At 57.5% G+C, this 25,631-nt stretch overlaps 1 protein-coding gene across 1 annotated transcript in view; it reads left to right on the forward strand.

Annotated features, from left to right (window-relative positions):
• LOC119038155 (collagen alpha-1(XIII) chain) overlaps positions 1–25,631 on the forward strand; it is an 82,348-nt gene that overhangs the window by 18,615 nt on the left and 38,102 nt on the right. Inside the window, exons 8-17 of the mRNA XM_053664040.1 lie at positions 1,587–1,613; positions 1,710–1,736; positions 2,567–2,593; positions 5,611–5,676; positions 8,947–9,054; positions 11,350–11,376; positions 12,152–12,187; positions 22,270–22,314; positions 23,242–23,274; positions 23,940–23,966. Of these exons, the coding sequence (XP_053520015.1) occupies positions 1,587–1,613; positions 1,710–1,736; positions 2,567–2,593; positions 5,611–5,676; positions 8,947–9,054; positions 11,350–11,376; positions 12,152–12,187; positions 22,270–22,314; positions 23,242–23,274; positions 23,940–23,966 (423 nt within the window). The remainder of the gene's footprint in view (positions 1–1,586; positions 1,614–1,709; positions 1,737–2,566; positions 2,594–5,610; positions 5,677–8,946; positions 9,055–11,349; positions 11,377–12,151; positions 12,188–22,269; positions 22,315–23,241; positions 23,275–23,939; positions 23,967–25,631) is intronic.

Below are 25,631 nucleotides of genomic sequence, written 5' to 3' on the forward strand. Positions count from 1 at the left end.
GAAGCAGGACAAGCTCCTTAGCCAGCACATCACCCATGACCTGCCTTAATAAAGGGGCAACTGCTTTTCACCTAGTGCTAATTGTTGCCATGTGTTATTGGGCCTTGAAATACTGAAAAGGGACTTGAAATCCAGGTTTTTGTTGTGCTCTCCTTGCTCTCAAATGTTGGCAATTAAGTGGAATAAAATTGTGTAATACTTCTGGGGACCAGAATCATCCCACCCGCCACCACTCGGATGCACGGACTCACTCCTGCAGGTCTGTGCAATCTGGGCTCTTGTTGATTCTTGGCCCCTGGCCCACCCGCCCTCATCGAGCTCCTCTTTCTGCCTGAGAGAGTGTGGCCTGTTCACCTGCAATCTTGCACCAGATGCATCATATTCTGCTGAATTTGATACTAAACACTTGGTCAGCCGTATGGACTGGGGTGCCACATGGATTGTCCCAAAGGTCACTTGTCTCCTCTCATGAATCTCCTGGGACTCTCCCAGTTGGGTGGTTTTTTCTGTTGGCACTCTTGGTCAAGAGAAGGCTCATGTCCAACTCAGAAGGATTGTCCTGCAGATCCTGAGTTCTCCAAGCCCCAAAGAGACGGGTCCAGTGGGTGGGTCCTCACAGGCCCTCAGGAGGGTGGCTGGAGGGGACCTCAGGCCCCAGCAGCTAGGGCACTGCCTGTGGTTCTAGCCAAGTCTAGAAGCCCAAGCCCTATCTCCCAATGTCCAGCCCAGTTCAGAGAACATGGCAGAGTGGAAACAGCTGGACCCTACGGTCAGACAAACTTGGGCTCACGTCCCATTGCCACCCCTTGCTGAGTCTTGTCTACCTCACCTTGTCTGCAAGATGGAGCTGACGTGAGCACCTTTCTCACCGGCCAGGGCAGGTGTGAGCTCAGCACGTACTGAACGCCAGCCCCAAAGTGGGTCCTCAAAACAGGAAGTGCTTGTCCTCCCCCACTTCACTCCACACCAGCCAGGAGGCCTCCCTGACGGGGCCTCAGCCCAGGCTCCTGAGAGCCAGCTGGACGCTGTGTCCTCCTCAGAGAACATGAGTCCGCCCTGAACTTGGGCTCCTTTCTCAGCCCTGTAAATTTGACAAGACATCCTGGAAGGAAATCCCAAGATCTCTTATGTTCCTCCAAGGGGCCCAAGACATGACTTAAGTCGTTAACTTCCTGCTTCCTCTCTTTCACCAAAGACGTCTCCAAAGCCACGAGGAGATAGATGGGTATGAATGAGGCAGGCCACCCACAGAGGCGGAGCCCCACCTGACATATAAATGCAGCCCTTCCCTGGCCGGGGCACATAACATGATGGTGGGTAGAGGAATGAACCAAGGATGGCATCCATTCTTCATCACGGCCATGCACGTGGGGACAGGGTACAGCTAGTAATGCCCGCTGACGTGAAGAAGCTGAGACGTGTACAGACCCCACCTCTGGAACATCTCAGGCACGGGAAGACCAGGTGTGGGTGGCGGAGCCCAGCCTTCGCAACTCCGGCCGTTCAGCCCAACCCCTACCTAGGCCCCGCCTCTGATCGGCCTGCCTCTGTACACCCACTGACCTGTGTGCATTTCCTCCCCACAGGGCCTGACGGGTCCCCGAGGACAGCCGGTTGGTGCCTCACCCCAACGTTCCGCAGCAGGGAGGTTTGGGGCCGCTGTGTTTTTAGCTTTAGTTTCTAACACTCTCATTTCCATCTCTTCATAGGGACCTCAAGGAGAAAAAGGAGAAAAGGTAGGCCAGATAGCGGTTTTCTAGAACTTTCATCTCAGGTAGAGCACATTTTTTTAGAACAACAGGTGGAGAGGGGTCCAGAGTGGTAATTTTCAAACTTTGGTTCTTATCGGCAGAGCCACGGAGTCCTCCGAGGTACCGGGGTGAGAGAGGAAGGGGAGGCTGCTCTGGCCCCCGTGCTGTTCTTGGGGTAGACGGGTCAGGGATGGGCGAACGCCCTGAAGTCTGGCCCTCCTCAGCCTCTTTTTCAGCCCCTCTCCCCTGCTACCCCCAGTCTTTCCTGACCCCACTCTATGAGCCTGTAGGATTTTGAGGTGTCACTGTATAAACCACTAGGGGCCCCCTTCTTGGCCCCCATTCTCTGTTTCTCTGAATCTCTAATGGAAATTCTGGCTGGGCTTGCCCCAGGTAGATGATGCAGGGACCCGGCACCCCCAGCTCAGCGAGGGCGTCTCTGGGGGCCTCGTGCCCAGGCCTGCCCCGCCGTCTGCCACTGCCATCAGGAGCACCTCTCAGGAATGCTGGGCGGAGCCTCAGTCTTTCTGTGCCAGGTGTGGAGCGTGGCTCCTGGCCGTGCGGTCATGGCAGCAGGCACAGCACGGAGCCCTGCCCAGGCTCCATGGCACCACATCCAGGAAGACTTTAGGAGGTTCTTCCCTGCTGCCAGCCTGGGGTGGGGAAGGAAATTAGTGATCCTGCCTCTGGTCCAGGATCAGAGGGGGGCTGGTGGGGTGACAAATGTGCATGGTATATCCCCAAGTCTGAGGATGCCCCTGATGGACAGCCCACCAACAGCTGACTAACACCCCTTCTTTCCCTTTCTTGTCCAGGGTCAGTGTGGAGAGTACCCACACCGGGTAAGTGAACCTCTAAAACTGATCCGTCCTGGGGCGCAGCCCCCATCCAGCTCAGCCTCATCTCCCTGGAGCTCCTAGCACCTACAGAGCTCGGGAGCGGGAGCACACAGCCCCCTCTGCACTCAGCAGCCAGGCCAGGGGCTGTGGGGCGGCGGTGTGTGTGCTGGGCCGGGGAGCGTGCCTTGGGGTCAGTCTGTGCGTTTGTGCAGAGCCAGTCTCCGGCACTCGTGTTCACCCGCCATTTGTGCCCGTGTCTCTGCCCTGCGCTGTCCGGGTTGCGAGTCTCCCAGCAGGTGTGCACATGCGACTCGGAGCACCAGCTACTTCTCTGCACATCGCCTTCTCTGCAAGGCCGGGTGGCTTGTGGGAGTGTATGTCAGAATCCCTACCTAGTGTGCATGTGTGGTTGTGTGTGTGTGACGGTGTGTGCACGTTTGGCTGCCTTCCCTAGCTGATTCAGAGGGACTTTTGGGTTAGTCATTATTTCAGATGACCCAACCTCGATGGTAGGGGATAACTGGGGGGCGGATAGTACCAAGTGAAGGGTGAAGGCTCTGCTTTGTTCCTTGAAGGACAGAGGACACTTTTCAGACAGGGCTGAGATGCCCTCCCAGCCACTTTCTTTCCCTGGCTCCACCCCCTCGGTGCAAGCCTGCAGCCTGCTGGCACCCTGTGAAGAGTCCGCAGACGGTGCCCCAACAGCATACCCGTTCTTGAGACAGGGAGGGCTGCGGTGCGCACTGCTTCCTCCAGTGAGAGGCGCAGCAAGCAGGGACCTGGAAAATGCCCCTCATTTTGTGGATCGGCCTTGCCACTCTCAGACCTGGGCATCTAAAGATGCCCCTCCCTCTTTCATGGACCTCACTGTGCCCAGAAACACACCCATGGTGTGGCCCACTGGCGCCCACCCGGGTCGGGCAGGGGGATGAAGGAGTGGAGATGAGCCAGGCCAAGTCCACCAGCCTCTGGAAGGCCGCCAGGAGGGCCTTACTGCAGGATCCTGCCAATCAGATTCTGATCCCTGGGTTCCTGGGTCAGGGAGAGGCCTCAGGGGGCCTTGCACATGAGTAGCTGGATTGGCATTGAGTCCAAGGCTGGGCTGGTCCCGGGCAGGGGGCACAGGCCAGCAGCAATGCAGACAGAGCCAGCCTGTCAGTGACATGTGCTCCAGGGACGTAGGGGCCCTGGTGTTCCGGCCAGCCTGATCCTGATGCAATAATAGAAGGTCAGCTGTGTTTATTTGAAACGATGGGCTCACAGGATTGTTATGTTGCCCGAAAGAAAGCCAGCCTCCCCCAGCGCAGAAGACAGCACAACTGCAGACGCTCTGGCAGTGCCGTCAGTCCTGAGCGAACGGAGGAGCATGAGGGGAGGAGAGGGCTCTCTGCCCCTAAGCCCGACATAAGAAGAGGGAGAGGGAGGGGCAAGAAGGCCCCAGAAGCACTTTTGTCACAGGGTGCAGCAAAACACAGCATTGTGACCGTGGCAGTGTGGGTCAGGCAGGGGTGAGAGTGGGTTTGGGGACCCATCTGGTGGGCAGGGCAAGGCAGCAGGCACTTGGTGTTTATTTGGAAGTGAATAAGGAAGCAGGGGACTTCTAGCGCAAGTGATCTATTGGCTTTCTGGAGGGTTTGCAGGCATGGCGGTGTGACATGCCTCTAGGTTCACAAGATGCCAAGAGAGCCAGGCTGGTCCCTGCGTCGGCTGCAGCCTGCAGCACCTCCAGGGAGGGAGGAAGGGGTGGGGGTGGAGTCCCCTGGGGTGGGCAGGGGAGCTGGTGCCTGTGGCCCTGGTGCCTACTCTCCCCATCGCCCTGTCTGACCACCTCCACTCCCCCTCCCGCACCAGGAGTACCTACGTGGCAGCGCGCTGTCAGCCCTGCACTCCAACCAGATCATTACCCTGAAGGTTTGTAGGCCCTGGCGTGGAAGGCCTCGAGCTGCTGCTCTGCGGAGAGGCTCCCTGGACACAGGGCCCAACATTGCACATCCTCACACCCCTAGTTGGGGGGGGGGACTCTCCGAGCAGCAGCTGCACGCGAAGGCAGCAGTGGCCTAGAAAGGCCACGATTGGGCTCCCATGTCCCCAGCTGGGCACATTCTCAGCCCAGGTGGCCCCTGGTCCTTAACACTCATCGCAGGGGCCTCCCGTGAGTTAAAATGCTTTCAAAAACATGAGGCTGATTATATGCCGTCTTTGTTTTGACATGGGTTCTAACCACTTCCTAGAGCCATGCTTCATGGGTATAGAGATTGAAAACGGCAAGAATTTCCAGAAATGAAAATCACATTCAATAATATGATTGCAAGTTGCCTCTCCCAAACAAGTGGTTGAACATGCCAGAGACATCCTTGCCCAGCCTCTATTTTCCGAGCCCTGCAGCCCCAGGGTGAGACCTCAGCAGCACTTATCTCATGCCCATACTGGCCACACCCTCAGTCTGCTCGGCCCCCGGGAGCCCAGCTTGGCACAGCCCCTGACCACCTCCCAGATTTGCTGACATCGGCCTTTCTCGTTCAACCAAAAAAAGAACCCATAGGTTGCCACACACCAGCCTGGCTTCCAGTACCAATTTAACTCGTCCTGTGGCTCCCCACCTAGCCAGAGCCTCTGGGTCGTCTGCCTTAGCCCAGCAGCCCTTGTCCACTACCAGGGGTGGGTGGGGCCCACAGTGCAATGTTGGGCTTCGTGTCAGGAGGCCTTTTCAGCCCAGCATGCCACAAAGGGCAGGCCCAGCCGAAGACGACCACTCTCCCAGCTGGGGGCTGCTGCTGTCCGATACCCCAAAAGCCACTCCTTCCGGGGACGGTGCACCATCCAAGGGCAAGCTCAGCGCTGCACCCCACAAGCCGTGAGAGTGCCCCATCCAGGCCTCATGCTCACTAATCTCTCTTCTCTCTATCTCTCTTCCATTCCCTCTTGGCCACCCTGCCTTCCTGGCGACTTCGGGCATCCTCCTGAACACCTGCGACCTTTGGCCTTTGCCCTCTGGCCTTCCAACTCATCTTTCTCCTCAGCTGCTGCCTCTCCTCAATTCAGTGCGACTGGCTCCACCCCCAGTCATAAAAAGGCGGACCTTCCAGGTAGACCCTTCCCTTTGCCCAGACCTCATGTGGTGTCCCCAGGGTCCAGCAAGTTTCTGCGCCCTAACAGGGCAGCTGGGGCTGTCGACGAAGACATACCCTCACTCTACTTTGGTTAAATTAAATTAGACAGAAATGGTACCCATGAGCGCCATAGACCTGGAATTATACACAACACCCAGGCCCAGGCAATCCCCAGCTTCCAGCACCCATCATTACTCCTAAGAGCCACCAACAACAGCCATCACTGGCTTATACATGTCACAGTGTAACCCACTGTGTCACACATTTTGCAGGCCTGATCCCATTCGATTCTCTCAACAGTTTCAGGAATTGGGCATGTCGTCCTTACTTCACAGATGGGGAAGTCAAGGCTCAAAGACATTAAGTTGCCCAGGATTACACAGTAAATGTAGGGCATTTACTATAGGGCACAGTAAATCGCAGGGCACCAGGTTCTCTGCCTCTTACTAGCTGTGTGATTTGGGGCAAGTCACTTAACCTCTTTGTACCTCAGCTTTCCCTTTTGTGAAATAAGGATATAACAGTTCCTACTGCCTGGGGTCACTGTGCACACAAATCACTTAGAACGGCCCCTGGATGGTTCAAGTGCCATCGTTAAACTGAGGCTCAGAGAGAAGTGAGTTTGAGCCCGAGCTTGCACAAACGGCAAGAGGCCGAATGGGCACCTGCAGCCTGGCCTTCAGACACGCCAGCCCCCGCCCCAGGACTCTCCCAGTTGGCCCTATACCCTTTATATTGAATCATGCCGGTTGCTTAGATCGGATCACTTGTAACCTGAGTTTGAGAAGTGAGGAAGTTTGCAGAGGGAATGTAGCCCACAGGTGACAGGAGTAATCACTGTGAGCCACTGTTTCCTAGTTCCAGCCCACGGAGGCTGGGATAGGACCAGTCCAAATGAATGGGAGACCTCAGACCCAGAGGTCAGGCTGAGGCACGGACCCGAAGCCAGGCAGCTCATGGCTGCCACGCATGCCCCTGGCCTCCCTTTCACGGTGCAGGAGTGCCCCCAAGGCCCCGGGGATGCTGGAAGTGACAGGGCTCTCGGATGCTCTCTGAAAACCTGAAAGCGTGGCCTGCAGCCACCATCTGGCCTGACTCAGGAGTCCCGAAGCCTGCATGTCAGGCACCTGGTTGTATAAGGCTCAAAAAAGTCACTCCAATTAACAGCTAAAAATACAGAGGGACATGTGATATGCGTGTCACCTGAGCCTGCGTGTCCCATTACACCAGCCAAATCCTCGAGAGCCTCTATGCGCTCTGAGCACGTGCCCCGAGCACGGGTGTCCATCAGGCCCGCCAGCAGCTCAGAGAGGCACCAAGCGCACCCACATCACCCACTCCTACCCACGCCAGGCCCCAGGCCAGGAGAGCCGAGCCCTTCTCTCAGCTGCATTCGCTGCTGTTTCTGAGCCCCCCCTGGCCCCAGGCACTGTTGTGAGAATTCTGCGTGGGTTATCCCACGTAACCCCCGGTGGCTGGCAGTGGCGGTGCCACCATCATCTTCCCCACCTTACAGATGAAGAAATTGAGGGGGTGGAGGAGCCAGAACTTTCTGTGCTGCCCTGACCTGGTTTCCAAAGCAGAGATGGAAGTGAGGGGCCCCCGTTCTGCCTGCAGCAAAAGCAGAATGAGGTTTTTGTGCTGTTGGCCATCATGGAACATGAAACAGCTTACCCATTTCCTATCAATAAACCAATATTGATTTTACAGGCTCTGTAAGATGTTGAAACAGGAAACTTTATAAGTGACATGATGGGCTTAGCAGGTGGCGTTGGAGGTTACTTCCAAAGTGCAGCAAGTTGGACTGTGAACAGTTTTTGCCGGGGGCTTGGGTAGAATTAATAGGAATAGTCTGGGGGTCCAAGTTGGGGTCCTGGCTCCCCACTGACAAATTCTCCATGTGACCTCAGTCAGGGAACTCACCTTCCCTGAGTGTTTTCTTTTCTGTAAATGGGACTTGGGACCCACTTCTATACCTGCCTCCTGTACCGTGAACACTCCTGGCCCTCAGCAGCCCCTCAGAGGGTACGGCAGGACCGAGCCCGGGGCCCAGAGGAGCGCTGCAGGGCTCCGTCTGCCCTCAGAGGTCCCAGCCAAGAGATGGTTCACACAGGTGCTGCTAAGCTCTTACTGTCCTCGTCCTGAGGCCGTGCACTCCTGTCTGTAACCATCGTTTCCCTCTGCTGAGTGTGCAGGAAGCAGCCTCAGCTCCCTCTTTTACACAGGGAAGCAGGAGTCACAGAGGCCTGCCGAGATTGCTCTGAGCAGGGCGGGCTGGCCTGGACCTCAGGCTGCCCATGTCCCCCGCATCCCAGCCTGGAGCTCTCATACCAGCCAGGCTGTTCTGTGTCAGTCTGTCTGTAGAGATGGACCCCTTGTCACAAGAACTGAGCCCAGAACATCCCAGGGAAGCTCACTTTGAAACTAATATAATGGCATTGATCTAGGACAACTCTGACTGGCCCCCAGCCCAAGATCAGGGTCACATGAACCAGGCTCTCTCCCGCTCCTGTGGGAACAGGATGCTGACCCTGTTTCCCAAGCCCTCCATCCATCCTGATGCATCTGGGGAATGCATGCCCCACCTGAAGGGGGCACCACTCCTCAGCCCAGTCCATGATTGCCCCCAAGAATGTGGGTCTAGCTGCCAGGGCCCCCAGTTTTTCATCAGGAGCCACCAGTGCAAATTGTTTACTTAAAGTCTCTTGCTGAATTGTTTAGAGAGCCAAACAAAATTCTGTAACCTCTGACCTAAGGATCTGATTTGATCCTTTGGGCCAGATCACCAAAAAACGGTAAAGAGGTGTGTTAGGAAAGGAGGAACTGTTGTTCTCATTCGGTGGCTGAGAGGCCAGGGCGTAGAGGGAGGGCGTGACTCGCCGCAGGGAGGGAGCGGAGGCAGGCCCTGGTCTCTCACCACGTGGGCCAGGAACAGACCTTCTGAGCTGGGGGTCGCCTCACTCACACCTCTGCCCCTGCCACCCACCGCGGGGCTCTCACCCGGGACCAGCTGCTCCGGCAGCAAGTCCTCCCTCGAAGAACCTCCTCTCGAGGGCCCTAGTGTCTTGGCCTTCACCTTGCTGCCACCAGTCCCTGCATGTAGTCACCACTGCAGCGTCATCACCATCACGCCACCACCGCCTCCCTGCCAGAGCCCACGCAGGGCCCTCACCTGGTGCATGGCCCTGGGGCGGGAGCCGCTCTGCAGCCCTGGGGTCTCTCTAATGCTGTGTCCATGATCCTCAGGGTGAACAGGGCCAGGCCGGCATCCAAGGCCCACCAGGGCCACCGGGCCCCCCTGGACCGAGTGGACCTCTGGGGCATCCAGGACTACCAGGGCCCATGGGACCACGTGTAAGTACCCCCTTCCTCTCTCCCCTGCCACCTCTTCTAAGACTTGTCCTAAGAATTCTCTGAAAGCATCCAAACTGTGTATAACCAACAGGAACCAGTGTCCCAGCTGAATGGTAAAAGCACCTTGGCAAAGCCATTGAACATGGGTGGCCCATGCGAGGAGCTGCCCTCTGGTTCTGAAAATACACCTCCCGGGGGCCGTGTCCTCAGGTCCAGTCATTACTGTCTCAGGGAAATCACTAACAGGCTGGCCACAACCTCAGCAAGAGGGAAGAGAGTTTGCAGGGCCACCTTTGATGGCTGCCCCTGACCCCTGGGCTTAAGAGAACCTGAGTTGGGGGCAGTGAGTTCTGACAAAGGTAGCAGGGGGTTGTCCCCGCAGCTGGCACCCCAACAAACACGCCTTTTCTGGTGCGTATAGGTTTCATGTTCCTAGGCCACCAGGTGGATGCCCGGTCAGCTGGGAGGGGGGCCCTGCACTGAGCTGGAGAATTGGCAGGGGCCCAGGGAGGCCAGCAGGCACCCCACCTCCAGGCAAGACCGTACGCAGCTGGGGCCACCAAGTCACCCACTTCCGAGCCCTGACTGAGACCCAACTCTTTCTCAGCCTGGTTCTGTTCGAGGAAGCGCCAGGGCAGGAGCGCAGCACAGCAGGCCCCTGGGCTGCCCTGGAGAACATGGGTTCCCTCCCCGGACCGGAGACCGATGTCACCCTTGGTGACGTTGGGAGAGAGAGGTGAAGGACGAAAATCGTTTAGTGATGTTTTCCCCACGTGGCTAAAAAACAAACAACCTTGTTTTCTTTCTCATGACTGAAACATCATACATTCATTATGAAAAATCTGATATATAGACGGAGTTTTAAATTTCCGATTCTCCCATATCCATCATTCACCATCATTCATGTTTTGGAGAGTCCTTTCAGTTTTCTCTTTAAATATAGCAGCACCGAAACCTTTCCGGGCTCCGAAGTCTGTATACCAGTTTGTCTCCAGTTCCTTTTTCACCCTGGGGCACGCCCTTTCCCACGTGGGAGTCTCCAACAGCTGGGTCTCGCAGCTGCCGGGCCTGTTAGAAAGTAGTGAACGAGTTCCCTCCTGCCATCTGTGTCCTTGGACAAAAAGCCTGCACCTCTCCGACTGTGCCCCTGGGACAGAGCCCCACAGGCGAAATTGCTGGGCTATCCTGCCCCTCCCAAATAGCCCTCAGCCAGTACAGTCGCATCCCAGGTCCCTGGGCTCCACCTCTGGGCCCTTGAGCTGCCCCAGCTGCCCATGCTGAGGCTCAGCACGGGGTCCCTCCAGGCTGGGCGGCAGCCGGGCTGCTAACACCCAGCTGGGCCGGAAGGTGGCACACCGGTGTGAAAACCTAGCTTGCTGGGGGTCTCGGCTGCCCTGCCCAGCTTGACCCCCCACCACGGATGTTAATATTTCTCCCCAGGACCCCAGGAAGGGAGGTTAGTCTCACTTTCATAGGTTGCTAGATGGAAACACGGAAAATCTGAAAGGAACTGAAATTTAGGGATTTGAACTAAACCAAGCTGAGACAACCAAAAAAGTGCTCAACATCCGCCTCTTTGCTGACTGCCCTTCCCCAAACACAGTGGGCTCCCACTCGCTGAGCCCAAGCCAGATGGTTTTCTTTGTTAGGTTTTTTATAAAGAAAAAAAACCAGAAAGTGTGTTTTTAAACCCACTGAAACAGACCAGACTGAGGCAGCACAGTTTTCCGCAGCCTGTGTCTGCCAACCAGACCCACCCCCCCAGCCCCCCAGCCCCCCCCCCCCCGCCACGGCCAGGACAGCCTCTTCTGGTCTCTCCCTCGGGCCCCGCAGGCCCTGGACCCACGCCACCTCCCGCTGCTGGCTGCCGTGGTCTCAGTGCCCTAGGAAAGGAGGCAGAGGGCTCCCCCTCGGACTGGCAAGGCCAAAGGCAAAATCATAACACTTCTGGGCAAGGTCTGCTTTCCAGGGAGGGGTCTCAATTAGGAGGTGGGCGGGTGGGGATCTGGACCAAACCACACTCTCAATTTCACATGATGCCACTGACCTATTTTCCAGTGGGCAAGCACAGGGGCGATGCCCACGGTACCCACATGGCTCCAGAGAGGGACATGCTGTCCCCGTGTGCCCTCGGCAGGTTCCAGATACCCTCCCGGGATTCTCTAGTCTGTTCACATCCAAACCCAGCACAGCTCTCCAAGCCCCGCTCTGCCCCAGCCTCCACTGTGAGCATGGCTCACCTCAACTGTTCACCCGTGGAATTCACCTCCGCTCACCTTTCTCTTGCTTCCGCAGGGCTTTCCTGGGCCTCCTGGACCAAAGGTGAGGGCCGGTCTGGGAGACGCACTGAGCGGATGGGAGAGTTCCCTGCAGGGGCGGGGCAGGCAGCACTGCAGGGCACAGTGGAGGAGCCGAGTGGGGGCTCCGCTGCCGAGAGGTGGGCCGTGCTTGGCTCATTCCCCAGCTGCCACCTTCCTGGGCCCTGAGTGCGTCTCACAAGGATCAAACCTTTGTGTGCTCAGCCATCCAAGTCCTCTGGCTGGTGGAAGGTGCGGTCCCATCTCCAAGCGGGGATCTTACCGTCTAGTTTGAAACGGAAGGTCGACACTCAGGGTGCTGTTACAACCTCCCAGTAAAAGGGTGTTTCATGAGGGGGTTAGAACTAGAAGGGACCTTCGGGGTCATCTGGTCTCTTCTGAAACCCTATCTGGCAGCTCTTGATGTCAAACCAACTCTCCTTTTGAAGCTGAGGGACCCTCGGGCTCTGAGGATAAGTTGCAAAGCCCACCCATTTTACAAATGTGGACGCTGAGGGTCGTGGGGTAAAGTGCTCTCCAGAAAGTCAGTGGTAGAACCGAAACGGAAGTTCAGGCCTCCAGGCGAGTCAACCCTTCCCACCACCGCTCTGTCTCCACAAAGCAGGGGCTTGTTCTGAGCAGCAGAACGGCCTCTGTCCTGGTGCCAGGGGCGGTGGGGGGTGGCGGTCCGGAGGATTTAGAGGTGGGGAGGGAGAAGGATGGGAACGTGAAGGGAACAGCCGGAGCTGGGGCTCGGCATTCGGGAAACCCCTCTCAGCGTCCTCTCTTTGTTCCCACAGGGAGACCCCGGCATCCAGGGCCACCACGGCCGGAAGGTAAGAAGCGGGGAGGGAAAGACCTCGCCCCCTGCGGTAACCCAAGTGGATGTCTCACCATGGTGTACACAGTGTTTTGCACCCACACTCACCCAGCATGAGCCTCATAATGCTTGTGAAGGGGGATGGGCAGGGGTCATGTCTCCACTTGGGGGAGCAGGAGGCTGAGGGGGGGCAGGGCCTTGAGCAAATCAGCAGTCCAGCCAGACCTCTGCGGCTGTATCTGTAGCACGGTGCCTCAGATCCTCCAGGCAGAACTCTGGACTGAGCGTGGTTGGGAAAACAGGGGTAGGGTCCCAGCCCTTCTCTCTGGCAGCTCCCAGACCAGAGAGACGGAATTCCTACACAAATAACCCTGGTGAAGGCAGGCTGCGCTCGCTGCTACCATCACAAAGTGCCGTGTGAATACGGGGTTGGAGAGGTTAATTCCGGGCTGGCAGGAATTTGGGAAATCTTCTGGGAGGCGAGAGCCTATGAGCTCAGATCTGGTGAATGGGTAGGTGTATCAGTTATCTATTGCTGTGTAACAAACCATCCCAAATTTACTGACTTGAAATGACAGCTTGTTTCACGTGGTTCTGTGGATTGGACATCCGGTAGTACCATGGGTCTCCCCTGGTCTCACTCTCGAAGTCACATTAGGTGATGGATGGAAAGGTCAGAGGGGCCAGGGCAGCTGCATCCTCATGTCTGGTGATTGGCGCCGGCTGCGGGCGGGGTGCCTGCTCTCCTCCCCTCGGCCTCCAGGCCCCCAGTGGACTAGACAGGCTCCCTACAGCATGGTGGGCCCAGGGCGGCGTCCAAAATGGGCAAGTCTCGGTGCACTTGCATCACATTTTCTGATGCCTCATTGGTCAAAGCAAGTCACGTGGCCAAGTCGTGTGGAATGGGGAGGAGGGTCAGCTTCCGCTTGTTTTTGTGGAACAAGTGGCAAAGCATTTGTGGCCATTTTAAATCACCACAGTGGTCCTTCCATCAGCGATGTCAAGGGAAATGGGGTTTTCGACAGGGAAACAATGCATTACCTCGGCCCCGGGGGTGGTCGTGACAGTAACTACAATGACGTCAGAATGATCTTAGTAAAAGTCACCACTCGATGAATGTTGCCAGGCTGTCCTTCAAAGTGGCCTGCATTATTTCTGATCCTAGGACCGTCTTAACAGGCTGGTGCTATTCTTCTGCTTACAAATGAGGAAACTGAGGCATGCCCACAGTCCCTTGGCTCATAAGTGACAGGGCAGGAATGCATGTCCAGGCCTGGGCCCTTCCCAGGGTACCACCTCCTACAGGCGGGGAAGCCCCTAGAGCCTTGCTTCCAGGAGAAGGGCAGGAGGCAGGAAGGAAAGAAGGACGCGGAGTGGGGGGGGGGGGTTGGAAGGGGAAGAATCGCTCCTGAGAAGCACGTTACTCCGAGTGCGCTAATCCGGCCGCTGCCGTGACCCCATTGTTTTATGGGTGTTTGGTGGGTGAAATGGTGAGACCTGAGAATTCTGTAATTAGTTCTGCATAAACTGAGAAGTTTGTATTGTGTCAGGAAGTGGAAATTATAGCCCCCGCGGCTGCCTCCATCCACTCACACAGACTCACAAAATTTACTGCCTTCTGGAGCGGAGCAGGGTCGGTTTTCCCATTAGCAGCCACGCCAGCTCTTTCAAGGTGTGAAAAAACTGCAGGGCCAGCCAAGGTTTCCCTGGGATCGTGGTGATCCTAGCATCCACACCACGGCAGTGCCTGCGTTCTGCCACCCGGGGGTCTGGTCTATCCGGAAAGAGCTTGGGCTCTGGTGTCCTCAGAGGGCTCAGTGTGGGGCCGGAGTGTCATGATGACAGGGGCCTGGTCCCATGAGTGTGGCAATCCTGGGCTCAGACTTGGGGCGAATCATTCAACCCTGACTGTGTTGAATTTGCGGAGAAAACCAGTGTGGTCTTGCTGACAGAGGGGCAGCTCCCACCCCCCGGGAAGCCCACTCTGGGGAGAAAAGACCCCGGGCTGGCTGCCAGAGAAGGCTCCAGCAGGAAGGGCCAGTGTGCTTCTTCTGCATGGCAAGGGGCAGAGCAAGCGCTGATGGTTACCTTTGGAGGGCGGGAGCTCCCTGTTACCGGAAGTGTTCCGGCAGAGGCTGGATAACTGGGGGTCTGGCACGCGTTGAGAAGCTTCTGTATCTGATGATGGACGACTGGGTTAAAATCCCTTCCAGCTCAGGGAAGCTCCAGCTTCCTGCAGACAGAGTTGGCTCCACACCCCTTAGGGAAGAGCAGCCCTGGCTTTGGAAGGAGTCTTGGTCTCCTTGAGTCTTGTCCAGCTCCTCCTTTACCCATAGCCGATCTTGTCACAGTGTCACCACCTCCGGGTCTCATGGGGAACTGAGAAGGCCCTTCATCTTTGTGCTCGGCTATTGCTCGCCCCCCTTTCCTTTCCTGGCCGGACCCCCAACCCTGTCCTTCCACAGCAGCCTCTCGTGGGATCAGCAGCCTCTCGTGGGATGTGCAGCGGCCCAGTGGTCTCTCTCGCCGCCTCTCAGGGTTTCTGGAAGGCTCCCACTGCCTCCACTTCTCCCAGCGTGTCCTTGAGTCTTGTCAAGAGGGGCTCCTGGAGCCACCGTGTGGCCTCAGTGCCCTCCCCTCTGTGCCGGCTCTCACTCTGCTGGGACGCTTATCTGTCGTCACCTCAGCCACAGCCTCCTCATCCAACCAAGCCCAGAGGGTGTGCACTGAGCACTGATGGCCAGCAGCAGAGGGCTGGCCCCTACTGGCCTGGGGTCATTCCTTCAGGTCAGGCAACCCTCAGGAGGCTCCATGTGCCGCCGGGGCCGTGGGCGAGCCTGGGCTCCAGTGATCACCACACCCAGGCAGAAGTCTGCTTCCCATCAGAACTCTGAGATGAAGAGACTGGCGCCCGAGGACAAGTGCAGCGACACTTTACATCTCTGTTTTAGCCAAAGGTCGTTCACTCCCCGCCTCTCTCAGTCCTCACCATGGCCCAGCTCATTATCTTCACTGTCCAGATGAGCTCAGAGAGGTTAACACCTTGTCCAGGGTTGCACAGCTGGTGAACAATCCTCCGGAATTGGAAGCTAGGTCACACCGGCCTGAGCCCAGAGGCCAGCCTGCTTGCCCTGGTGCAGAGCGCGTGTCTCCTCAGGGGCTCTCACCCGGGCTGAGCTCACTGTGCAGAGACCGCTGTCCTCTGTGTGCTCTGGCATGTAAAGGGTTCTTCCTGCAAGCACCCTTCCTTGGTCCATCATTTCTGTTTCTCTCCTCTCCTCTCTGTCTCTGCTTGGAGTGAGGCGTGGCAAGGAGGCGCCGATAGGAAGGGTGGCCTGATTCCAGGAGCTGAGACGAGTTTGCGCCCCACCCCAGAGAGAAATGAGCGCTGGCAGGTGGGAACACAGCGCTGGGACAGGGGTCAGACTTCAAGGAGGACCTGGGCAGTAACCAAGGGACCCTCCACATCAGCTGCGCACCAGCGATGTGACACCCGTGCAGGGAGCCTTTCTTTCAGCATGGGCTGGGATTTAACTCTCAGCAAAGACGTTTCTCAGCTGTGAACTTTGTTAATGATAAGCTCCACCCACCTACCACCACCACCACCACCCCAGCAACTGGACCCAACCTGGCAGCCTCCCAGAGGCCAGCCCCGGGGGCAGGGCAGGCTTCTCCACCAGCTCCTCAGGATCGAAGCCCAGTGTGGCCGCAGGCCCCATAAGGGCCAGCCCCGCTGCCTGGATGCTGCGAGCATTGTTGTGTACCCATGTGGTACCTATTTGGTCCAAATTTATGGCACCAATCCACTTTAAATATGTTGCAAGACGCAAAATGTGTTTAAAACATTGCAACCTTGGCTTTCTTTCAAGAGGATTGACGAGCATTGTCAGACTATGTGAACACAAATCTGGTGAGAGCTTATCTCTAAGCAGGACAGAGCTGGTCCGTCTGTCTCAGCGGTGGGGGGTGCCTTCGATGCATGTGGCGCTCTGGGTGTTAAGCCTCCGGGTTTGCATGGAGGACTGTGGCTCAGCCCACATCCCCTTCCTGCTCAGGGCTGTGCGTTTTCAGACCAGAGGAGGCGGGATGTGAGAACTTCATGCTAGGGCAGCTAGAGCTGCAGTGACCCCTCCTGGGGGCTGCAGGGCTCCCCAGAAACAAGGGAGGAGGTCCGATGGGCCCTATGCTTGGGACACTGGGGTGAAAGTGTAAGGAGCAGAAGCTCACCCAGCCAGCCCCTCTGGATCCCCCTTTTCTGGCCATGCTGGTCCTCCTCCTCACCGCTCCTCAGCTCTTCTGCATAAGGGCGTGTTCATTCTGATCTGCCAGTCAGGGCCGGGGCCCCGTGGATGGACACACTTCTGTAGAATGATAATTAGTATTATAGCTAATTTGTGGGGCCTCTTCAACATGCCAGTTTGATTATGTGGCACTTTGCATACACCGCCTTACTAGGTCTTTATAACAACCCTGTGAGGTAGATTTTGTTCTTATCCCTGATGGACAGATGAGCAAAGTGAGGTTCACAGAGGTGAACCCCCAAAGGTCCACAGCCAGTAAGAAGTGAAGTCAAGTCTGCCTGACCCTAAAGCCTTGCTCCAAATGACTACTATCTGGGTCTCAGGAGCCCTGGGGGTCCCCGTGATTTCTAGTAAGCAGCACCCCCTCCACTAGAAGGAAAGGAGGTGAGTATTGAGCTGTTTTCCTCCGTGTGAGAAAAAGATCGTGACTGGATTTGGGCCTTTCCCTGAGCCTCCAAGGCTCTCTGTGGGCAGCGCCTGGAGCACCTAAGGCAGAGGACATGAGGTACTTAGTGCATTTTAGTCAGAAACCAAGGAAGTGCAGTGTTTTTCTCGTTGGCACCGATTTCACCTGAATGATCCCTGCGGGGAGTCGGCATGGTCCCAGGACTTCCGGTGAAGCCAGGAGAAGGCAGCTTGTCTCAGCCCAACGCTGCAGCTCTTCCCAAAACGTCCCTGCACCCCTCTGGCTCCCAGAGGGCCCAGCAACCCCCGGCTTCTCTTGGGCTCACGGGCAGAGTGCTTTGCACAGATGGAAACCATAGATCAGGGGCCTGATATGGGGACAGCACCCTTTCAAAGCCACGAAGTCCCAGCAGGGACAGCCAGGCCATTTCAACTGAAGCAGATCAGGGGGCTGAGACATGGGCTCCAGACCTGAAGTCTCACTGGGGCCCACGGGACTCCCCCTCCGTCAATTTCCAGCCCCCAGCCTCTGCTCTCTGGGCCCCATTCCTCCTGTACTCCAAAGCCCACAGATTAATTAGAGCTGACTTTTCTTTTTGGAACCAACTACAAAATCAACCGATCTCAAATTGAGATTACAAGCCAGCCGCCCTTCCAAAGCCCTGGCCTTCAATGGGGCGCCTGACCCGGTCATTCCCCAGATCGCTTCCTGCCAGCCCCAATTACCAGAGGACCTGGCATTTCCACGGTTCCAGGCCTCTCTGGCCTGGAGCTGGCTAGAGTGAGAGCAGGGAGCTGCCTTTTTCCCCGAAGGGAGTCCTGGGAACTCTTTAGGTGAGGAAAAGACATTGGCCCTCTTTGCCCGGATTTTCCAGCCCAGGAAGGGACTCTGGTCCAGGCCTGAACCTCCTGCTGGCCTAACCCCCAGCCCTCCACTGCCCACACTCAGACAGGCCTTCCTCCTCCCTGCAGGGAACAAAGGGTCTGTGTGTGGAGTTGCTTCGGCCCAGTCCCCCCCACCCAGTGGTGGGCTGCAGCAGGAGCTCCACACTAGGGGGACCCATTCATCTCCCCATGTTTCTCTGGCCTGACCTTTGCTTGGCTGGGGAGCTGACCCTGAAGCCCCCACCTCCTTCCAGACTATGTCTTCCTGCCAAGTCCCTGCTCCACTTGTTCCACAAACGGTAAATCACCAATTAAGAGGCCACTCCCACCCAACAGGAGCATGGCCAGCTTGTGCACCAATGAGCTCACTTCCATCCTGTCATCTCAGTAAAGGATGGGTCCTCACACCTGGAAGCGAGGACCCACATAGAGGAGCTACTGATGCTGCAGCCTGAGCATGCGCAGGGCCCAGCGGGAGAGTCAGGGCCATTGTAAAAGTCCTGGCTGGGACAGGCTTTCAGGTCATCCAGGGCAGCCCCTCCCTACCTGCCTGTGTCACCCAGAGCTTTCCTAGCCACAGTGAATGGAACCCACCCCTTCTGGGCCAGCACCCAGACATTGGTTCTCAGCACCGGGACCGCAGTTAAAGAGCCGGGCTTCCAGGTGGTGGGTCAGCCCAACGGGGGGCAGGTCACAAGCCTCCTTCCACAGCAGCCTGTGCCACCCACACTCTGTGCACCTGGGGCTCAACGCTTTGTAATCTCAGGCACCCACTTCCCCAGCTGCAGGATGGCCCAGCGTGAGTGGCTGAGAGGCTCTGGGGGAGCCTCTGGGGCCCCACTGGGAGAACAGGGGTCAGCCACGGTACAGGAGCTAAAACGAGACCTCCTCCCCCACCTAAGATGGAGACGTTAGTGATTTAGTGCGTCTGAAGTCAGCACAATTTTAAATGCAGACGTTTAAACAGGAACACTTCTAAGAAGCGAAACAGGACAGAAGGAGCCTCTAGATAAGCTCTCACAAAGACGAGCCATGAGGACAAGCCCCAGGAACAGCCACTGGCCTCCTTCTGGCACTAGCTGCCAGAAACGCTGCCCCTTGCTCCCTACAGACACCCACCATGGAGTCCTTGGCAGTGACTCTCACCCCTCTTCCACCTCACCCACTGTCCAGGAATCAAGGTTTTCTGGCCAGGACCAGCGCGGTCCCTGGTTCAGAGGTCAGGCTGGGGAAAGCCCAGGGAGCAATCCCTGGAGAAAGGAGACTGATGAGAGTGGATTGAGCCTGCAGGGTGGGGTCAGCGAAGGGCACCGCTGCTTCCTGCCCAGCAAAGGGCTGGAAGTGAGGGAGGCCCCGAGGTGCAGATTAAGGGAGCCTCAGTCATTTGCAGAATTAAGAGACCTGACCCAGGGGGAGGGAAGGGGCAGAGGTCAGTGGCGCTAATGAGGATGGCTGCCTCCTTAGGAGGCTCCAAGGGGCCCAGATGTCCCTGGAGGGCATGGTTGTGTCTTTACGTACAAACCAATGTGGGCTGGAGACAAGCCCAATTAGCCAGAAACCCTCACTCCCGGGTTCTGCTCTGCATGGCTCCTGTGGGGAATGGAGACAGAAGCCCAGAGACTAGGATGAGCAGCCCCCACCCTCCTCCCTGCTGAAGCACAGGAAGCTCTGTGTCTCTTGAGGGCAGGAGGAGGAGAAAGCAGAGACCCCTCCTAGAGCTACAGTTTTACCCAGAGCTAGACTCTGCACCAGGGGGCCTTGTTCTGGAGCTGCCACAGACCCATTGTCCTCTCCAACCATGGCCTCTCTCCCTCCGAAGGGTCTCACGTAGGCAGGGCTGGGATGGATGGAGAAAGACGGAGGAGCAGGGGTGGGTAGAAGGTGTCTAGCCTGATCTCACCATCGCAGGCGGGGGTCCTGGGCCCAGAGAGGAGAAGTGGACTATCTGGAGTCACACAGCCAGCCAGCTTTTGTCAGCTCCCCAGAATGGAGGTGGGAAGGGGAGGCAGGGTCACTGAGGGAAAGACGGAAAAGGGAAGGGCAGGACAAATGGGAAATCCCTGAATAGGGACCCCCAAGCTGACCTCCCTCCTGCAGCACAGGGGACTCTGTCCGGTGTCCTCATGGCTGAGTCAACCCAGTTGGGCTGGTTGACATGTTGGTAGGCCATCCTGGTTCTTTAGAGGAAATAGTGACTGGGGCCCTCAGCTGGTTCTCCTGAGGAAGGGCTTGAGGGCTGCTTGGCTGCAGTTTCCAGACTCTTGGCAAGGTCCTGTGGTGCCCTCTGCTGGCCACATGGTGGACCTGTGCTGGCAGGCAGAGCTCTGCCCAGCTCTTTTCTCCGGGTGCGTATGGTTAAAGACCCAGGTCTGGGACGGAAAGAGAGGGTGGGACTCTGGATTGAGCTGTCCTGGAAGGCTGACCCCTTCGTGCCTATGGGACACACACTCAAGGGCCCTCCAGCAGAGAAAGGTTTTCCCTTCCTTTCAGCTTACAGAGAGAATGGAATGAGGGCAAGTGGAATATCAGCCCATTGCATGCTGGGCTTGGCCTAGAGAAATGGGTACCTGGGCTTTAGCAGACAAAAGACCTATGTTCCAATCCCTGCTCTGCATGACCTTGACATTTATGCCTAACCTCTACAGTTTATTCGCATGTGAAGCTAGAATAATATCCACTCCCCCATTGGAGTGGATTTTTGGAGATTGAATAGAAGGATATAAAGCCCTTTACCCCAGTGCCAGATGTGTGGCAGATGCAGGAAATGCTCTTCCTCAGCTCTTTCTCATAGAGGAGTTTCTCAGAATTTAGCAACGAGGGCAGACCTGGGCACTGGCTTGTCTGCTGTGGTCACTTCTGGAGTCCACACCTCTGTCTGTGGGTCAGGATGAGGAAGGGTTCCTGGTTTGGAGCTAAAGATGCTGAACCTTTTGCAGAATTAGGAGACTTGGCCCAAAGAGAATGGAGATGAACTAGCCCAGGCGACGTGAATTTGTGCATACAGCTTACAAATGCGCAGGGTCCTTGCTGCACTGAGCAACCAGCACTGGGCTTGGGACAAAGCAAAAGGCTTCGCCGAGGAGACAGCATCTGACCAGGGCCCCCAGCAATGAGCAGGGTACTGAGGAAATAGCAGAGAGCCATGAAAATGGGTAGTGTTTTCAGGGGAACATAACAGGCGTCAGGGTGTGAGGAGATGAGGCTGGGGAGGAAGCGAGGATGGCAGTAGGGAGTGTCGTCATCCAGCGCGTGTTCTGAGGAGCATGAAGGCCGATGACAGAGGAGAGAGTTCAAAGCAGCCCCATTCTTGGTGAGCGTGCTGTGGACCAGGACTGCCTGTGAGAGGGCAGAGAAGGGGTGAGGACAGCTGGAAGGACCGAGACGGGGTGGGACCAGGTCCCCCTCTGCCTGTCGGCCTGTGGGGATTGCAGCATGGCCTGAGACCCGGACCAGGGTCTGTCAGAGTTCTGCCTCGCCCGGCACAGAGCTGGCCTCCGCACTCGGGGGGCTGCAGCAGGCTGGCATTTGTCACCTGTAGCTGCACAGTAGTCTGGGCCCTGGCCAGAACTGCATTTGGGGTTCAGCTCATGGAGACAGAAAGTGTTCTCCTTCTTCCCTGTTCATGCCTCCCCCAACACAGCAGGTTCGTCTTCATTCACCTACTCTCCACCCCCGTTCGTCTCCTCCTGGTGTGTCCTTCCAAGGACGGAGGAGTGCAGTCCCTGTCCTTCTTCCTGAGCTCAGCCCCCTCCCATAGATTTGCCTTGTTCATGGGGAGGTAAGAGAGGTTGATGAAAAAGACCAGCCCCGCTAAGGCAGTGGAGCACACTTCATCACGTCTTGGAGAAGCGACAGCTGTCCCGGTGCCCCTGGACGGGTTCCAGGCAGCACCCCGATTCATCTCCAGTCCACCACCCACAGTGCAGGCAGACCCTCTGCCGCATGGGCCCTTGGGAAGACTTAGACCCGAGGAGCCTGGGAGGAAACGGATCCTCAGAGGAATGCGACATGCAGGAGCCTCTCTGGCTGGGCCAGCAGGTTCCACTGGAGCAAGCCTGCTGGGATGAAAACAGGACAGGAAGTACTAGGCGGGTTGGGAGGGCGGGTGTGCAGTAGGTAAGCGGCCGGGTGGGCCACTTCCACCGCCCCCGCCCCCCGCCCCCAGCACCAAGTTGAAGGCCCCGCGGGCCCATGGCCGGCAGCAGATCTTGAAGAGCTCCCTCTGTCCCCGCCCCAGAGCACTCGGCTCCTCCGGTGGGCCTCCGTCTGGGGGCCTGTCCCACACTCTGCTCCCTGACTTGGACCCCTCTACAAGTTTGCATAGGTGAGAGGAGTGGCCCGTGGCGGCTGCTAGGGATGGCAGGTCCTCGAAGCTCATCCTGAGCAGGACAACTGTCCCCAGCTTCCAGATCGGCTATTCTCAATGACATCCTAGCCTGCCATGCCTCAAGGGCCGAGGCCAAGGGGCCCTGAGCCATCTTCTCACGGATTCTGTTCCTTCCTTCAGGGAGAACGGGGCATGCCAGGGATGCCGGGCAAACACGGAGCAAAGGTACCCGCCCCTCGTCACACCCCAGGCAGCCCCGCCCTGCCCTCACCTCTCCCACGCTCCCCCTTTCCATGTCCCTCTGTGAACACAGGGTGCACATTTCCTGCCAGGCACCCCCCCCCCTCACTGCACCAGCCTGTACTTCCAGGCAGGGCTGCTCCTGGTTGGCCCACGAGCCCTCACTCACCAGCATCTTTCTGACATGGCCGAGTCTGCTTCTGGGCATTTTGGGGGTCATAAAAATTTTCTCAGTGACCCCACCTCTGGCTGCAGTCTTGAGACCCATGTGGGGAGTGGGCACCCCTGCAAATCACCTTCACTTGGGAGTGTCTGAGCACTGGGCTTGGCAGCCTGCCCCACTCCCAAAGTAGATAGGCGGTCTTGGCCCAATGTGGAAATGGGGTGCACTGCCAGCTGATCCCCAGTCCATGAGGGCGGAGGTCAGGTAGCCTCCTGTGAGGAGAATCCCGCTGACACACCCTTGGGTGGGCTGCATGTGGGACATCACCACCCACTCCTCTCCCCTTCCCCTTCCCCTCCCCCACCCTTCTTTCCCTCCCCTCCCCTCTCATCTCCCACTCCTCCTCTCCAATCCCAATGTGTCCCTCCCCCCACTTCCTCCCAGGGGTGCCCCCATCTAGCTCACCCGTGGGCATCCAGCCATGGTGTCCACTGTGTCCACCATGGTGCCCATGGTGCCGAACAGGTGGGTGGGAAGCCTGGGAATCTGGCTGCGCTGCACAGAGCCTCCTCCTCAGGGCTGCTCCCCCCGTGCCAAGCTCAGCACCCCCCTTTCCCATGGGGCTGGGCAGCAGGCGGGAGTGAGCAGTCCGCCTTCGCATCTCCCCAGGGGGAGGCTGGGAGGCTGGCCGCCTCCGCCATGCTTCCCCTGCCTGAAGAAGTCTCCATGCCTTTTCCTCTCTCTGCCAGGGGGCTCCTGGCATCGCGGTGGCTGGAATGAAGGTCAGTGGAATGCTGTAACTCCACAGAGGGGCGGGATGGGGGAGGTGGGGAGAGGAGGACAGGGCTGGGAGTCTGGGGGCTCTGGACCAAGGGCCGGCAGGATTGGGAAACATTTCTCGGAAAGCAGCCGTTTTGCCAGATGCATGCATAGCTTGAACAACTGATGTTTACCTAAGCTTCTCAAGGAAGCAGGAAAGGGTTCCCAGCCTCAGCTGCTGGTCTCACCCTCCTGCAACGTGCAGTGGGGCCAGAGCTTTCCTTCACACTCTGAAATTTAGCAGCTGCATGCTTGCAAAGCTTCCGGGAGGAGAGGGGTGCCCTCCTGCACCCCACCCTAACTGCCCCACTGGCTGACAGGCAGGGGCGTGGGGACAGCAGGGAGCACAGGGGCTCAGCGTGGCCGTCCCTCAGGGCCACTTGAGAGTGCAAAGCAAAAGCCCATTGCATCCTCTTCCTCCTCCTGGGGTGCCTCACTGACACCCACACCAGCCACACCCACCGCCTAGGAGAATAAGGAAGGGTCCAGGTGGTGCCTCTTCGGCCTGGGGCTTGAGGTCTAAGCATAGGACAGCCCTGAGCTCATTCGTTCCTGCTCGCTCTCTGGCTCTGGCTCTCTCTCCCTACCTCTCAGTTATTTACCTGAGTCTCCTTTTTTCCCCACACAGGGTGAACCAGGGACCCCAGGAGCCAAGGTATGGAGGCAGAGGAAATACTGGGGTCTGCATGGAGCATCGGGATTCTGGGGTCGGGGAGAGGGTCCCCCGAGGCTGGCCTGGGGCTGGGACTGGACCGAGCAGAGGAAGGCCTGCCAGGGAAGAGCCTGCTGGTCAAGGGTGCACAGGGAGAGCCTCCCTGCCCCCGGACCAGGAGGGACAGCTCCGCCAGTCCACCTGTCACCTGCACGCCCAGTCCAGAGGCAGGAACTGTGGTCCCTGTGCCTGCAGGGCTCAGTCTCTGTCATCTAGCGCATTAAAAGATGTAGCATGAAAAGAAGTTTCCATGGTCAAATACGTTTGAGAAATATGGGATTAAAAATACCACACAGGCTTCTTCATCGCAGACCTTCTCAGAGCCTTTAATTTGCTAAATGGTTTGGAAAGCTTTACAAGGTAATATCTTGTCAAGAATTTTCCAACTTTTTTGACCAGGGCATCTTTTTTCCAGAGGAGCATCTTATGGGACTAGTGTTCTAGACACACTGCTCTGTGATCACTGCCCCTTCTACCCCTCCCTCACCTTCCCCATCCTCTTAGGAGTGGCTTTCTCTTCTTACCCCAAAGGGAGACCCAGGAGCAACAGGGAAGCTGGGGTCCCCAGGTTTGCCAGGAAAGAGGGGGCAGAGGGTAGGACATCGTGTATTGTAGCCTGCTCCCCCTGTCAGGACCTCACTGGTCCCCCGCTCCCTGCCCCACCCCCAGGACTGGCGTGCTGCCTGCCGTGTGCTATGGGTGCGCGAGTCCCCGGGAGGAGGGGGCGCTGGGACAGGCGCGAAGCTTCGGAGCAACCCTCCTCCCTGAAAATCATTGGTTACCCAGGAGGAAGGCCCTTCCTCCCTCTGTCCTCACTCCCCCAGGGCCGTGGTAGGGCAGTGCCGCACCCTTTCTTGACCTATTTCAGGGCAGGCCCCACTAAGGCACAGCCCAGGCAAAGCAAAGCCCGCTGGGGCCCCAAGACTTACTGTCCTCCCACCACCTGGGCGCTTACCCAGCCTCCTCCCCTTCCTTGGCCAGCTTCAGGCCATCTTGCCATTCAGCTTCCACCCAAGGACAGGTAACAAGGGGAGGACCCTCAATGACTTGGTGTGGCTTCTCGTGTGGTTCCAGCTGGAAAGGTCATTGAGACATCTAAGCAAATTATGACCCAAGGGCCTCGATGTATATCATTACAGCTGTAAACCACCAGCCGCCAGGCTTTGGAGAGTGGAGCTTCTCATGCTGACCTGGCGGGTGCTTTTGGGGTGGGGGGGTCTTCTGATGTGAGACGCTCCGTGAATGAACAGTGAGGTCCTGGTGGCAGAGGAGGTGGAGCATCAAGAGGCAGCGCAGGAGACAGAGCAGCTGTGCTAGGGGCGCGGCGAGGGGTTGCTCACAGTCGCGGAGCCTCTTCACCTGCCTGAGGGCGGCGCTGGGGCTCACGCAGCGGGCAGGAGTTCTTCGGGGGAGGAAGACGCTGGTTGGGGAGCAGCGTTCGTTTTGCTGCCCGACAGAGGACCACAAACTGTGTGGCTTAAACTACAGACATTTATTGTGCCACAGTTGGGAGGCCAGAAGTCTGGGGTGCAGCAGGGTTGGCTCCCTCTGGGGGCTGTGACGGACAAGCTGTTCTGGGCCTGTCGCCCCATTTCTCGCGGTTTGCCG

This window comes from Artibeus jamaicensis, unplaced genomic scaffold (assembly GCF_021234435.1).
Source record: "Artibeus jamaicensis isolate MK-2021 breed Jamaican fruit bat unplaced genomic scaffold, CSHL_Jam_final contig_332, whole genome shotgun sequence".
NCBI lineage: Eukaryota > Metazoa > Chordata > Mammalia > Chiroptera > Phyllostomidae > Artibeus > Artibeus jamaicensis.